Raw genomic sequence first — 15191 nt, 5'->3', positions numbered from 1 at the left:
GCTGCTGGATGAACAATGTCAGCGCAAAAGAGTCATTGAAAGTGTTGTGTGTTAGGAGGGATCAAAACCAATGTTTAGTGAGCAAACATCCAGACTACAGACAAAGTGAGTATCACGCATCATATTTTGTTTTTCGAAATAGCTTCTTTGCTCTCTGTAAGGCTAATGTTGCTAAAGCTACCATTGTCTTTGCCTGTGTTCACTAATGCTACCTTCACGTGATACCAGAGTGATTGTGAATAGGAATGTGGTAGTTAAAAATTGAATTTTGAAGAAATGTGAAGTCAGTAACATGGTCACCACCAGTTAAACCATAACATCGGTGGTATGCCCACGAACATGAACTCTTGTAGCTCCACCAGGGTTGCCAGGTTTTCACAACAAAACCCACCCAATTGCTTCTCAAAACTAGCCCAATCATAATATTTCACAATAAAAATTGCATTCCGGTGGTGTAAAACACACGTTTTTGGAAGGATTCCCATGGTAAAATTAGCATTTTAGGAGCTAAATATCATGTAATTGGGGTCTCTTAAACCCATGGGAAAACTGCAGACTTGGCAACACTGAGCTCAGCACTCATCTGAAAATGGAGGAGAGGAGCAGCAGCTCATTTACATTTAAAGGAGACAAAAAAAAAACAGTGCGTTTTGGCTCATACCCTAAAAGTGGCAATTTCAACAAGCTATAACAAATTATCTGTGGGGTATTTTGAGAGAGAACTTCATATACATACTCTGGGCACATCAGAAAACAATTTAGAATATTGTATTAATGCATTCTATGGCACTTTTAATCAGTGTTGAGTACTCGAGACTCGGACTCGGTCTTGGACTCGGTCTCGAGACCGTATTTTAATGGTCTCGGTCTTGTCATGGACTCGTGTGCATTTTGACTCGGTATTGACTCGGACTCGAACATATTAGGAATCGGACTTATGCCCGAGTCCACTCGAGTCCCAATCAAAATATTTCATGATTATTACTGTATGTTAATGTTTATTTAAATTGATGTATGTTTGAGACATCCAATGACTGGTGATTTTCTTTTGACGTGAGACGTTAGGCCAGCTACACACTGGATGTGTGGCGCAAGCGCCTCAGCTGCGTGGCGTGTCTGTTTTTAATTCGGCTCCCATGTTAACAGGTTAGATCTTGCAGACTGCCTGCGTGAGACGCGCGGAAAACCCGTGCATGCTAGAAATAGAACCGACGCCTATTTTTCACGCGACACGCGTGCATGTTGGAAGCGTTTCCAGGCAAAATATACTAGGAAAATATGTTTATATGTCATTTTTTACACAAATACATATTAATTCATGACATTTTGATATTTGAAAGTCTATAGGTTGGCATAAATTCAGATATAAATGTAATTTAAAAAATAAATTAATAAGGAACGATTTTCAAATATTGCAGCTGTCAAACATACTCTATACTGTTGACGGTGTCCTATCCTATAGGTAGGTGTGTAAAAAAAAAAAAAAAAAAAAAAAGTTGATGTTGTCATGAAGACAAGAGCCTTGTCTGTCGGCGGTCTCCCTCTATGTCACCTACAGCAGCAGCAGCGCGCCAAGCGCCGCGTGCAGGCACGCTTCTGGTGTGTAAACACAGATAACGCAAAGCAGCCACCACGCTTCTGGCACGCAGCAGAGATGCCACGCAGCCAGTGTGTCACCGGGCTTAAGTTACCCTCCTGCCATCCGCCTGTAGTGATCCCGCTTTCCAGAAAGCCACATTGCTACATTATTTCTCTCAACTGTGTTATTTTTACAAAGTAGGACAAAATGGTCACAGAAAAAAAACAAATATCGTTTAATTAAATTATATAATGAATACAGACACAGACTGACTGTCTCAACACTAAACATCTCCCCCCAAAAACATGTCTGACAGAATGCATTGAATTTATATGGCATTTCATCCAGCTTTCTTCCCCTGGCACATACACACTTTTGGATTAAATTTTCCTGGACAGTCAGTCGGCTCTTGTGTGTATGCCCTCCGTAACTAAAAAAAACTTGGACTAGTGTGTATTTTACCCTGCATTAAAACGCACCATCCAGGGAAATTAGCATTAGATTAGAAAGTGATAAAATGGTAACTGTTGTCAGTCCCTGCTTCCTCTGCACCAGTAGAGAGAGTTTTTAGTCTGGGTGGATTGATCATGAGACCACATCGTGCTTGGTTGGGTACCAGGATGGTCTCCTCACTTATTTTTTTGAAAAGTAATTATGCCCATCTGTAATCTTCACAACATCTAAAGTGCACATAATCCAAGACATTTTCAGGATATTAGCAGTCATTAGTTAAGCTTCAAGGTTAAAAGTTATGTAAAAGCTGTTACAGTTGAACATTTACAGGTATAGTGGTACAGTAATGTTACTTGTACTAGAAGTGTTATGTAGAATTACAATATAGAGTCGTACAGTAATATTATGTGTACTAGAAAGGTTATATGGATGTGTATAGTGGTACAACGATGTTATGTGAAAATGAGCACTTAATATTGACAAGTTACAATTCATGATACTAATAAAATTACCTTTACACCACATACTATGTGGCCCTTTTACCCTTTATTGTTTCCACCAAACATTTACATACTCTTGAAGATTTCTTTAGGTCTTGTCTCAGACCCAATCTCTCTGAACTCGGTCTTGACTCGGACTCGACCCTCTCTGGACTCACTCTGGACTCGGACTCGAATGAGCTGGTCTCGACTACAACATTGCTATATTAACTATATTATTTAGAGAAGTGTGATTAGACTTGAAACAAACTTTTAATGTTTAAATCAAAAAACAAGTATGACTATGCTTATTGCTTTTCAAAACGTGTTTTCAAATCTGGGCCAGCAGAACAAACTCTTATTATTGAGCCTGTTTGAGAACTGATGCTTTGCTTATTATCCCTAGGATTATAATGTTTTCTTCTGCACTGCAGAGGTAAATGGATCATAGGCTGCAAATGATGCAAGTCTTTCTCAGTAGTGCATTCAAAACCTGGATCCTTATTTTATCTCCATTGCTTGGTCACACTGACTTGGACATGCTACTTCACAAGGATTTGCCTCTGGTTGTTTTGTATGTGGGATCGAAAGATGCAACTTTTAAAGTTTTTCACATTTTTTATGTTCCTTTGGCTGCGGTTAATATTTCTCTTTCAAAACCATATCCTTTGAAAAATCCTTTTTTACCCTTCCATTTTTTTGTCATTACTATCAAGGGTTTTCCTGTTCATCCACATGCATGAACCTGTTGATAATACCATATAACTGCAATTAATGCATTTGACTGTTAATTATATTCAACTAATATATGTTATATTCATGATTGAAGCACATCAAGTCTTTTAATTTCAGCCCAGAAATCAAATTGCTGTAAGAAGTCAAACTAACTCAAAGTAATTAACACCTTATTTGTATAGAACTGCAGTGTTATAATATTCTGACTGAGTAGACCACTACTGAGCCGGGAATGAGTTTCTAATGAGAATGTTTGTTTCCTGCAGTTTCACTGATATTGTTTTCCTTTCATCAGACTCTCTTAATGATTAACACATATCTTGTAATATCTGAAAGCAAATAAGCCTGTTTTTAATAATATCTGTGTTGTTCCTGATAGAGTATTGAAAGGAATTGTTCACCCAAAAATAAAAATTGTGAAAATGTAGTCACCCCCCAGGCCATCCAAGATCTAGACAAGTTTTTTCTTCATCAGATCTGGAGTAATTAAGCATTGCATCACTGTCTCACCAATGGATGCTCTGCAGTGAATGGGTGCCATCAAAATGTTTGCCTTCACAATAATCCACAAGTAATCCACTTCAGTCCATCAATTAAAATTTGTGTTTGTAACCAATGCTTCAAATGGATTTTGATGTGAGAGACCACAGGAGATGTACTTTTCGGTTTGGATTCTCATTTTGATGGCACCCATTCACTGCAGAGGATCCATTTTTCCAAATCTTTTGTAATTAAGTAGGTTTTACTGCATTCTGCTCATTCATTTAAACAGCAATAGCATTGTGGGAGCCTTAAAATGCTAACTTTTGCAAACAGGTTTCAGAATGGATGTTCATGAAAACAATACCATCATCATCTCTGTATAAAGTGTAAAAATGCTGTGTTCAGTCTGTAGGCGATATGTATGTGTGCAGGCGTGTAGTGTTTCTTTATAAAGTGACATTGCCATCTACTGATGGATCCCCTGGGGATCGTTTGACATCGCTGTTGTCTGTACACAAAACTTTTTAAGAACACAAAGGAAAAAGTTTATAATTTTTAGTACAAACACCTTTGGCAAGCTAAAATTTTGCATTGTTGTAGCTGAGAAAGAATGGCCATGCAGGAAAAGCCCTAATTACTTGGTACTGATTTAGACTTAAACTGGAATACACAGCTGAAGCCGTGGCATCCATACCATTGAGGGTCATCTTATCTTCTGCCTCCATTAGTGTCTGAGAGACAGAAATATCAATACTAACAGAGTCATTAAGGCAGGCGATGTAGTGGTCAGCTCCTCTGTCTCCATGTTGGACGTCCTGCCCTGCTTCTATCATTGGTTCTTCTAGAGAGACCGTGCTCCGGACCAGTCTCCTGACACGTCTGCCAGTTCAGAGTAATTCTACACGCTCCAGACTCACCCTCCTGTGAGACCGCTTCATGCCCAGCAGTTCTCACAGACCATCATCTGTTCATATTTGGCTTTCCTATTTCTATGTCTGTTACTATCCCCTAATAGATTTTCTTAACACTAAATTAAGCTGTCTGATGTAATAGATTTCTAGTTTTCTCTGACTTTTATCTATCAGATGGATGGATGGATGGATGGATGATGGATGGATGTTTGGATGGATGAATGCTTATTGGATGGATGTTGGATGGATGAATGGTTGTGTGGATGGATGGATGTTGGATGGATGGATGGATGGATGTTTGCATGGATGGATGGATGATGGATGGATGGATGTTTGGATGGATGAATGCTTATTGGATGGATGTTGGATGGATGAATGGTTGTGTGGATGGATGGATGGATGGATGTTTGCATGGATGGATGGATGGATGGATGAATGGATGCTTGTTCAAAAGATGGATGGATGCTTGTTCGATGGATGAATGTTGGATGGATGATGGATGGATGGATGCTTGTTCAATGGATGGATGGATGTTTGAATGGATGGATAGATGGATGATAGATGGATGTTTGGATGGATGGATACTTGTTCGATGGATGGATGGATGGATGGATGGATGAATGAATGTTTTGTATGGATGGATGGATGTTTTGTATGGATGGATGCTTGTTCAATGGATGGATGGATGTTTGAATGGATGGATGGATGGATGGATGATAGATGGATGTTTGGATGGATGGATACTTGTTCGATGGATGGATGGATGGATGAATGTTGGATGGATGGATGGATGGATGGATGGATGGATGGATGGATGGATGAATGTTGGATGGATAGATGGATGCTTGTTCGATGGATGGATGGATGGATGTTGTTTGTTTGTTTCAGTTTAGTTCGAGGCATTGGTTACTTTTGAACTTATTTTGCCTCTCGAGCTGACACATATTTTCTTCTAATTTGTTTTGTCTTGTCTTAACAACCAGTATTTTTTTCTGTTTTGTTTTTAATATATTATAACTTTTTTCATCATTTGTATAGAGATATTTTAGGATTAAATATGAACCCTGAAATGTGTTATTGCATTATTTACTTATAGTATGGTGCATTTATTTACTCTGCGATTTACATTTCATTTTTACATTACATCTTTACCCACAGAACCTTTTTTGCTATTTTTTCCCCATGCAAGAGGCAGAGCATGTTTATCTTATATTGAGGCAAATAAGGGAAATATGTGAAGTGTGTGAGTTGAGTGCTCTTAGTAAGGTGAGACAGACGTTTAAACTCTCCTCAGGTGCAGGGGACACCTCAGAGAGCGAGACCTTCACCATTTCCATTTCAAAGAGCTCCACGCTGTCGTGCAGCTGTAGTCTAAACCAATACCTGTAAATGAAAGCTAGTGTTCACTTTCTTTGCCCACAGATGGACCACTTGCGCATACATAAACAGCTGGAGGAATGAGTCAGTAAAAATCTATTCATTCGGAAAGCCTTTCAAATATGTATGGGACTTATAAGTTTATTTATCTTTAAGGGAGAGTGTTTAGCTCTCAAAGCTTTAATTTGTGCCACAACAGAATGGTAGCAGCGTGTAGACGGAATTGGCTTTTATTAACTCAGTCCCCTGTGATGTCCTCTCTTCTGTTCCTGCAGATTTTGACCCCAGCCTCGGCATGATGACTGGAATTGCTCCGATGAACCCCATGATGCCTGGCCTTGGGCTTGTGCCCCCGCCGGTTTCGCAAGACATGCCCATCATGAAGGAAATCATCCACTGCAAGAGCTGCACGCTTTTTCCACCCAATCCTAGTGAGCGTCTCTCTTTCTCTCTCTCTCTCGCTCGGCTGCGTTCCAAAACCTAATGAGCTGACTCCACAGGCAGCATTTTAAGGCAACCTTAGATTTCTTTTAGCCAAATACTGAGGCAGAGTTGCATGAAACCTTCTCTGAAAACGCAGTCTCAGAATATATTGCAGCAAGTACAGTTGTTTTGATTATGCAATGCTAAAAAATATCTAAAAAATGGCAAACACTTAATTTCGATAGTCCACTTTAGACATTTTACTGACTATAACTTTGCAACTACATGTCAACTAACTCTCATGAGAGTATTAGTAGACTGTACGGATTAGGGTTGGTAGAATAAGTACTTGCGAAGTTTCTTATATGTCAGTTGATGGAGCATCAAAATAAAGTGTTAATGTTGATTACTAGTAGATTAGCATTGTGTCTAAATTGGACTATTAAAGTAGACTGTTACCAAATATGGCATGATGGGATTGTTTCTCTGTAACCTTGTGAAATATTGTGCTTAATTGTATTGATTGTGCACTTGTAGCACTTCCGTGATGTTTTTAAATAAGTCTTCTGTTATGTTTTTACACACAAATTGTGTTGCTCCATCAGTATTCACTAAAAAGAAAGATTTTTTCTCAGTGTAAACCCTTGTGAAAAAGAAGAGCATTTAATTGTTTAAATGTGCACTTAATGTTAATAATGTAAATGGATCACTTAAGTGCTCTTAAAGATCAGAGACTTTCATGAAAATATTTCTTAACACAATTAAGTGCACTTTGTAGTAAAGTCAAATTTAAAGTTTTACTTTAAAGTACATTTCATCACAAATAATTGTTTTAATAATCCTTTAAAGAAGTAGAGTTGTTTGAATAACATAGTTAAGCACGTGTAAAATATTTCACTTTTATTTTTTATTACGAAAGTGTAATTGAAAATATTTCAATAGAAATGAAAATATTTCTACATGTGGCAGTAAACTTTAACCATATTTCAAAGTCAGTGAAAGTAATTCTGAAATTATCCTGACAACATTTCATTGTAATTACATTCAAGTCTCAGTTCTTCCTCGAGACGTATTATTTTAAAGTCTGTTGTTTTCTGTAGTAGGTGTTTTTTTTTTAAAGTACGCCAAAGAGTGCTTCTTTTTCAAAAGGGTTTTTTTCTTTCAGAAATCGTTCAGGACGCCACCTTAGAAGTCAACTGGCTCTGTAGGCAGCAAGGCAGCTCACTAGGTTTGAGAACAGATCTCACATCTCACTCTATGCATGCGATTATAAGCAGTATTTGTTACCCTCATGCATTTTAAATGATATTATTGACTCGAGCGATATGATCTGAAATGCTGACCCGATGGAAAGCCTGATATAGTCATGAGCAACTATGCGCCCCAGATATGATTTAATATTATAATTCTATAAAGATGCAGCGCATGTCACCTTGATGAGATGCAGATATGATTTTGAAAGCCAGCTGTCAATCAAATCCTCAGACTGGCGCTTGATAGAAAGCCTGTGTTTTTATTTGAGAGAGGAGATGTCATCGGTTCGTCCGTATTTACCCTTTTATCCCCTCATCCCAGCCGCTGAATAAGCTCATCTGAATTCATCTCCTGTCACAGAGAGAGAGGTCAGGCACAAGAATGAAACAGGAGGGGGCTGTCCGGGGGGACAGGGGGTGAAACTCTGTCTGTAATTGGACAGTTGACCTCTAAGGAGACTGAGGTATTCTGGCATGTAAAATATGCCACGCAGCAAGAGCAGGGTCAGAGGAGACCGTGATTACCTGAGAGAGCCCGTGTCCTTCACACAGCTGTAATCACAGGCTAGATGCTCTCATAACGCTACGGTCAGCCTCACCTGCAGAGTGTCCTAACCCACCTTCCTGAGAGAGAGTGATGGACTAACACGTCTGGCTCGATGCACGCTAATAATCAAACAAATGACTGGAGACGCTGATTGATGCCAGAGCATGACGTACAAGAGGAGCATTCAAAAGCCAACAAGACAATCCTCACCTGCTCTCAAGTGAAACTTATCCTTTCCAGCGAAAGCAACAATTACCAGAAAATAATCTTAGAAACTTTGAATAAGTGTTTGGGAAGACAGCATTGTAAATTCTCAGGGAGCATCGCATGTTTCTTTTGTGGTGGAGGTAAAGGAAACCCTAGAATGCGTTGTGGTAAGCACAGATAATATTTAGTCTAATGTGCTGTGGTTTTCATGCTTAATATAATACTGTGCTTTTAGCAACAGGTTAGTGTTAGACATATGGAGTAATAATTGGACAGGGGCTTCAAAACAAAAGTGGTAACCCAAATTATGACGATTTACTTGCAGAACTTCCTAAAATACATAAGCATAAATTAATTAGAAAATCATATATTTTATAAATCATTTATTTATTTAAATTATTATCCATTTGAAATGTTTAAAATATATGTGTCAAATATTATTTGGAATATTACGTTTACTTTGTATCAATATTTTTTTTTCTACAGTGCATACTCAACCATTCAAATGATTATAATTATTAAATATTATTACACTTCAAAATAAAATGTACATATATATATATATATATATAATTAATTTCTGTGATGCTCCGCTGTATTTTCGGCATCATTCCTCCAGTCGTCAGTGTCACATGATCTTCAGAAATGATTTTAATATGATGATTTACTGCTCGAGAAACATTTCTGATTATTATCAACAAAACATTTGTGCTGCTTCGTATTTTTCTGGAAAATTTCGGATCATTCATTGATAATAGATTATTTATTTTACCTTTTATTTTAGTCATTTATTATTACTTTTGACCAATATAAGGCATATTTTCTTTAAAAAACAAAAATCTTGCTGATTCCAGTAACAATTCTGTTAAGCAGAAAAAGTCATTGAAAGCAGAATGAAGATTATAATATCACGGTTGGTTAATTGCAACTGTAACATAATTAATTGCATTATTTTTTACATTTTCTACACTGTTTTTCTCAAATCTTTCAGCACCCCTTGAGCCCTCCTAGTTTGGAAACGCTGGATTTCAGTTTGGCAGTGATTGAATGTGTGGCATAATGTGAACCAAAACAGAAAAACAATAACAAAACACTAAATCAATGACGTTATATTAACCCTACCTCATCAGAAACTAGTTTTTATCAGTGTGTCATATTATGAGTTCGCAAGAGATGACGTTGTTTAGTTTGTTGTCAGTACTAATTCAGCTTTTCAAGAGAACTCGTCCATTGTGTGTAGAATGTGAAAATGTATTGAAAGCGTGTTTGATCGTCTGTACAGGAATCTGATTTTCTTTGGCAATGCGGCCGTGTCATCATTCACCAGGATCGATTCTTCAATTGACAACAGAAGCAGCCCGCTGTATATTGATCCTAGACTTGCAGAACAACAACATGAAAAGCCCGGCTCGTATTCCCTCGCCGTCTCTCAGCTGCAGATTAGAAATGAATGACACCTGGTCACTCCTGCCTTCCCTCCTGGGCTCAGGGATCAGGCAGCGCATGGGTAATTATGCAACAAAACCCCTTGTGATTCTGGAGCATCAGACTCTGTGATTGTAGTTTTTAATGATGAGAAACTTGAAAGAGACGGCCATCACGATGAACGCAGCGAGCGCTGTCTGATGAGATTTGGGCGTATCCTCTCATCTCGTTCAGACAGAGCAGGCTATCATGCACATATCTGGCATTATAACCAGTCGCTTTTGTTCCGCACCAGTCCGTGCAGAAGTGGACTTAATAGCTGGTGACAGCCGTGCTCTCCTGACTGCGCCATACAGTAATGCATTCGGGGTTATTCTCACCTCCGATGCCAGAAATAAACACACAAGTCCTTTTCCCAAGGGCCTATGGTGGCTCATGCCATTTAACATGACATTTTACAAACTCCAGCCTCTCTACATCAGCACCTGCTCTCTTATTTGTTGCAGGAGTCTCTTTTCCTGCTTCTCTTTAGCCTAACCTGTTTTCACTGCTTGTATGCCCCATCTTTGCTCTCGGTCTGCTCTTGTGCTCTTCAAGGCAGAATATGATGGGAGATATCAGCGTTTATAGCATATGTCATTCATCAGTGCTTTTTAAAGGGCAGCGGCGTTGGCTTTGATTGGAGCTGTATTAAAAACACACAGGCTTATTGCTGTCAGCTTCACCTCTTGTTATTTATTAGATCTGACCGATGGGGATGTTTTATTCAACTCGTGGCGTCTCGGTGAATCGAGCGCAGAGCTGTGCTTAAATCTTTTCTCGGCTGACTCTTTCTAATAAGGAGACAGGCAGCTCATCTAGCAGTCGAACTGATTTCTGCTTTGTGTTTCTGTCATGGACACACATTGTGTGACTGGTAATGTTTATTGGTTTTATGCATTTTGATACTCGAGTCACACTTAAAATATAAAATATGAGAATGCCACTGCAGTAGATGGGAGAATATCAAATATCAAAAAACGAATGATGCTGGAGCTTTTTTTGATTTAACATTTATTTTAAATAACTTTTTTTAGTGCATGTATGAAGTCAGTTGTCCTCAGATAAAGTGCATCATTTTTGTGAAGTAAAAAAAATAAAATAAATTCAGACAATGTATCCGTATTTTGAATGCTTTAATTAAAAATAGTTTTAAATATTGTTTATACATACATATACACACACAACATTCAAAATATAATTTTTTTTTATAAAATTAATACCTTCTAAATTCTTAAATAAATATACTAAATAATTGAAAAAATTACATTATAACAATGTTAAAACTAAACGATAAACTGTAGTTGGTCATCAAAGACTGCTGAAAAAATATTAAGTATATTAAGTATAAATATTAACAAAAATATTAAGCAGTGCAATTGTTAATAATAAGAAGAAATGTGTCTTGAGCAACAAAATCTGATTAATATAGTGTTTTTTTTGAAGGACCATGTGTTTTTCTGTATATGTGTTAAATTTAATTGACACTCCAGGGTCAATAGTTCCTTTCAACCAAACTTCTATAGTTACAATTAACTTATGCATTAGTATTTGAGCATGCAAGCAAACTAAATGTGTCTGTGATTGATGGTGGCTGATGATGGCATAAGATCTGCTCCGTAATCTCCTCCGTCCCGCAGCTCCAGCACAGCTTCACAGCTTCCCGACCCATCAGCCTCCGCACCATCTCCCCATCGCCACCACCACCTCATTCTAGTCCACTGTGCTTAATAAATGGCCATCGACTGTCGTTAAAAGGCCTGGCTCTCTGAAGGACATTGAGTTCTTAGAGAGAGAGACCAAGCATGACAAATGTCATCCGTTTTCTCTGCAGAGCCTGGAAACACACAGCAGTGATTCAGTGCCCAGTTGTGGAAGCACCTTCACCGTCAGGTCAGCCTGCATACGCTGCCTTTCTCTGCCATCTGAACGTCCAGTGTGCCCTGGCTCTGTGCCTGAGACTGACCTTTATATCAGGCAGAGCTCTCTTCTTCTACGAGCCGAGAGAGCCGTGTCACTGCGGTTCTGCTTCTGGCTCTGTCAGTCTGGCCAGTTTCCTCACTTCAGCCCACTCACGACACACATCACACACACCTCGCTCCTCTACACCCACCTTTAACCTCACTTACACACACAGCTGCCTAAAATAACTGCTGGCTATGTCTCAAAGCCATGGGATGCTTGCTTTCTTTCTTTTATTTCAATATTTTTCATATTTCAGGTTATTTAGTGTACATTTATGTGCTTTTGTCTATTGTATTAGTTTCTTTTCACTTTATCTTATTTTCATTTCAGGGTTGTTGTTGTTTTTTATTAATGGGAATGATTTAAGAGATCAGTTATTAGTCAGTTATTACAATGCCTTGTTTTCAAAAATGAATGATGTTATTAATGTTGTATATAAAGTGTATGGACCAAAGAGCATTTTGGGGAAGTTAGTGTGTCTGATTGAATGATGTAGTCAGACCTTGATGGCTTTTTTGGGATGTTTTTTTCATTGGCATGTTCAAATCTGTACTCATTTCTGGCCATTTTAGGTATCTATTTAATTTGTTCAGTACCCTAGTTAAAAAACAAAAACAAACATATGCCATAATATGCATAAAAATACATTTATTTACTTCAAACCCATTAACATATGTATTGACGTATTATTTAAGACTAACTGAAAAACTTTGGTGTTTTTATTGCACCATGCACATTTCTTAATACCATGCGTTTTCATATCAGAGTTATAAAGGAATATTTGATCTCTGTATAACATCAGTCTTTAAAGGCAAGATATTAAGTCTAGCTCAAAGTATTTTAAACCATCACGCAGTTGTTTGAATCAAAGATGAAAAAGATGGTGTGATTGAATGTTGTAATAAAACCTCACCTGCATTTTTGGGCAGTGTTTGACTTTTAAACCTAATCTGTTCATGGCCGGACTTCACAGAATGTGTGAATGCTTGAATCAAACCCAGAACCTTTTATGCATCACAGACTATTCAAACCAAACATCTCAGTTTTTAAACTTCGTATTTTGGGCAGCAAACCTAGACAAAAAAATGCATTTTATTGCATTTTCCAACATTGCATAGCAGTGTGTGGAAATGCAAGTACTTACGATGCACAAAAGTATGCAGCGTACTCTATTTAGACATTCTGTGATGTCCAAAAATGTGAGTATTGTGATGATTTAAATGCACCATTAAATTCTACAAATCTGTTTAGGTTCAGTATAATTGCTTGAACCTTGCTGTGATGCCAAAAAAATGCTGGTACGTGGCTCAGCAGGTGATCAGACACCGACAAGATCCACAATGCAACATCTGCAGATTTAGATTTGTGTGCAAAGTGTGAATACAAATAAATAAATAGAAAGAAAGAAAGTCGGTGGAAACATAGAGATCATGAATAGCTCTCCTGTGGAGTAAAAGCCTGTTTAAGGTGCTTGTGATCGCCACAGGCTTCCTACAGAGACACTGTCCTACTCTCCTCTTTCAAGAGGGACACTACGCAGCAGGTAGACGGCTGTCAAGCTGAGTGAAGACTGGCTTTTGAGAAGTCAGTTCATCTTATCTGCAGTCTCAGTCCTGACACAACACTCCAGCAAACAAAAAGCCCAGGACTTCTTCCTTTACCACCTCACACGCACAGCTTCCCGTGCACTTGAGTCTTCTGGAAGTCTGTGGCTCAAACACTTCTGGGGCTTCACAGAGCAACATGCTTGTTAAGATCAATGCTATGCATCTGTGGCGTCCGTCTTCAGTGAGAACTGGGTATTTTTCATCGTTCCATATATGTTCCCACATCCACTTCTATGTGTGGAGCGGTTGTCGTCTCCATCGTCTGTGTGTATTTGAGATACACCTGCGGCTGTCTTCATTTGAGCTGATTAGCGTTAAGCTTGTTGACGACTGTCTCTCGGTCGCACACAGTGCCCTCCTGAATTTATGTCCCAGACCCTCCTGTGTCATCTTCACTCACTCTTCAAAGAAGCACCTTTGACGGCACAGAACATTTAGCCATGGAGCCAAGGGAAGAGCATTGGTTTGTGAAATAATAGGCTTGGATTTCATCGCTGTGCAGTTTCCACTTTGAGACGTCATAGTTACTGGAGAAACTCTTTAAAGCTATCTCAAGACATCTCAGATCTGATTCAGCGTTGTGTGTAATTTCATATCATATCGCAACAGATCAGCCACCGGCTGATGGTGAAACTACTTTGCTTTCTCCCCACAGTGTGAATATGAAAACACAAAGTGCATGTATTTGATTTAGAAAAGTTCAGAGCTATCAAACTCTTTCTTGTGGAGCGCCTCTATTCCTTCTAAAGCAAACATCTACTCTGTGTTTTTATTGCTTGCTCAAAGTTTTAACTTTCAAGAGACTGCTGATGTCAAACTTAAACGTTTCATGTGCATTTGACAAAGTAAACATTTGCTCACCTGGGCCGACAGCCAGTATTTAATGGAGCGCAGCGTAAGATGTGACGGAAGATGAAAACAAAACTACTTGCCCCTTGGAGATTCTCGGGATTGTTCTTAAACTACCAAGCTCAAGTCTCTCATTCTATACTCAAACTGAGAAAAAAATAGACTTTAACGTCAGTATTCAGCTTTTAGATTACTATCCTGCACATTATGGGCATTTTGTGTGTTTTTGCTCTGTTAGTGCATGCGTCTGTGGTTTTCTTAAATATACATGTGTAAAGCTTTTGATCTATAATGGTACACAAAAATGTACATAAGAAAGTAAACACAATATCCATGTTCTTTTCTAGACAATGAGAGGGGAATTCAATAAACAGCATTGTGTTAGCAACGCAAAAGGTTGTGGGTTCAATTCCCAGGGAACACGTTAGGTAAAAAATGTTAGCTTGAATGCACTGTAAGTCACTTTGGATAAAAGCATCTGCTAAATGCATACATTTATTTATTTGTTTTATTTATACATTTAATAATTTAATAAATAAATTAAAATTTAATATATGGTATTTCTGCAGTGTTGCCAAGTCCATGCGTTTTCCAGCAGAATATGGTTACTTTTATACTGTTGTCTGATGGAGGAGGTTTTGACCCCCCAGAAACCAAATGGGATGTGATTGGGATAGAATTTGGTACCAATTAGGGTGGTTTTCTTATGCAGACCTGGCAACCCTGTATTTCAGCACAAAACCATACATGCAGCTTAAGGTGAGGTCACATTAACGAAACTTAAAAAATGACTTTTTGGCTGCAGAATTTTGACACTTCCACACGTTTATGAACATAAAAACTCACAGCCCGATATAAG

At 38.3% G+C, this 15191-nt stretch overlaps 1 protein-coding gene across 5 annotated transcripts in view; it reads left to right on the top strand.

The window, feature by feature from the left end:
• Positions 1 to 15191, top strand: part of enox2 (ecto-NOX disulfide-thiol exchanger 2) — a 194091-nt gene that overhangs the window by 139191 nt on the left and 39709 nt on the right. For 4 of the 5 annotated variants that reach the window (XM_026281218.1, XM_026281217.1, XM_026281214.1 and 1 more), the window contains 2 exons: positions 6293 to 6448; positions 7606 to 7668. In XM_026281218.1, coding sequence (XP_026137003.1) covers positions 6293 to 6448; positions 7606 to 7668 — 219 coding nt within the window. The remainder of the gene's footprint in view (positions 1 to 6292; positions 6449 to 7605; positions 7669 to 15191) is intronic. The other variant, XM_026281216.1, reaches the window with a different exon arrangement.

This window comes from Carassius auratus, chromosome 14, assembly GCF_003368295.1.
Source record: "Carassius auratus strain Wakin chromosome 14, ASM336829v1, whole genome shotgun sequence".
In the NCBI taxonomy this organism is placed as follows: Eukaryota; Metazoa; Chordata; class Actinopteri; order Cypriniformes; family Cyprinidae; genus Carassius; species Carassius auratus.
This window is presented reverse-complemented; position numbering and strand designations above follow the sequence as displayed.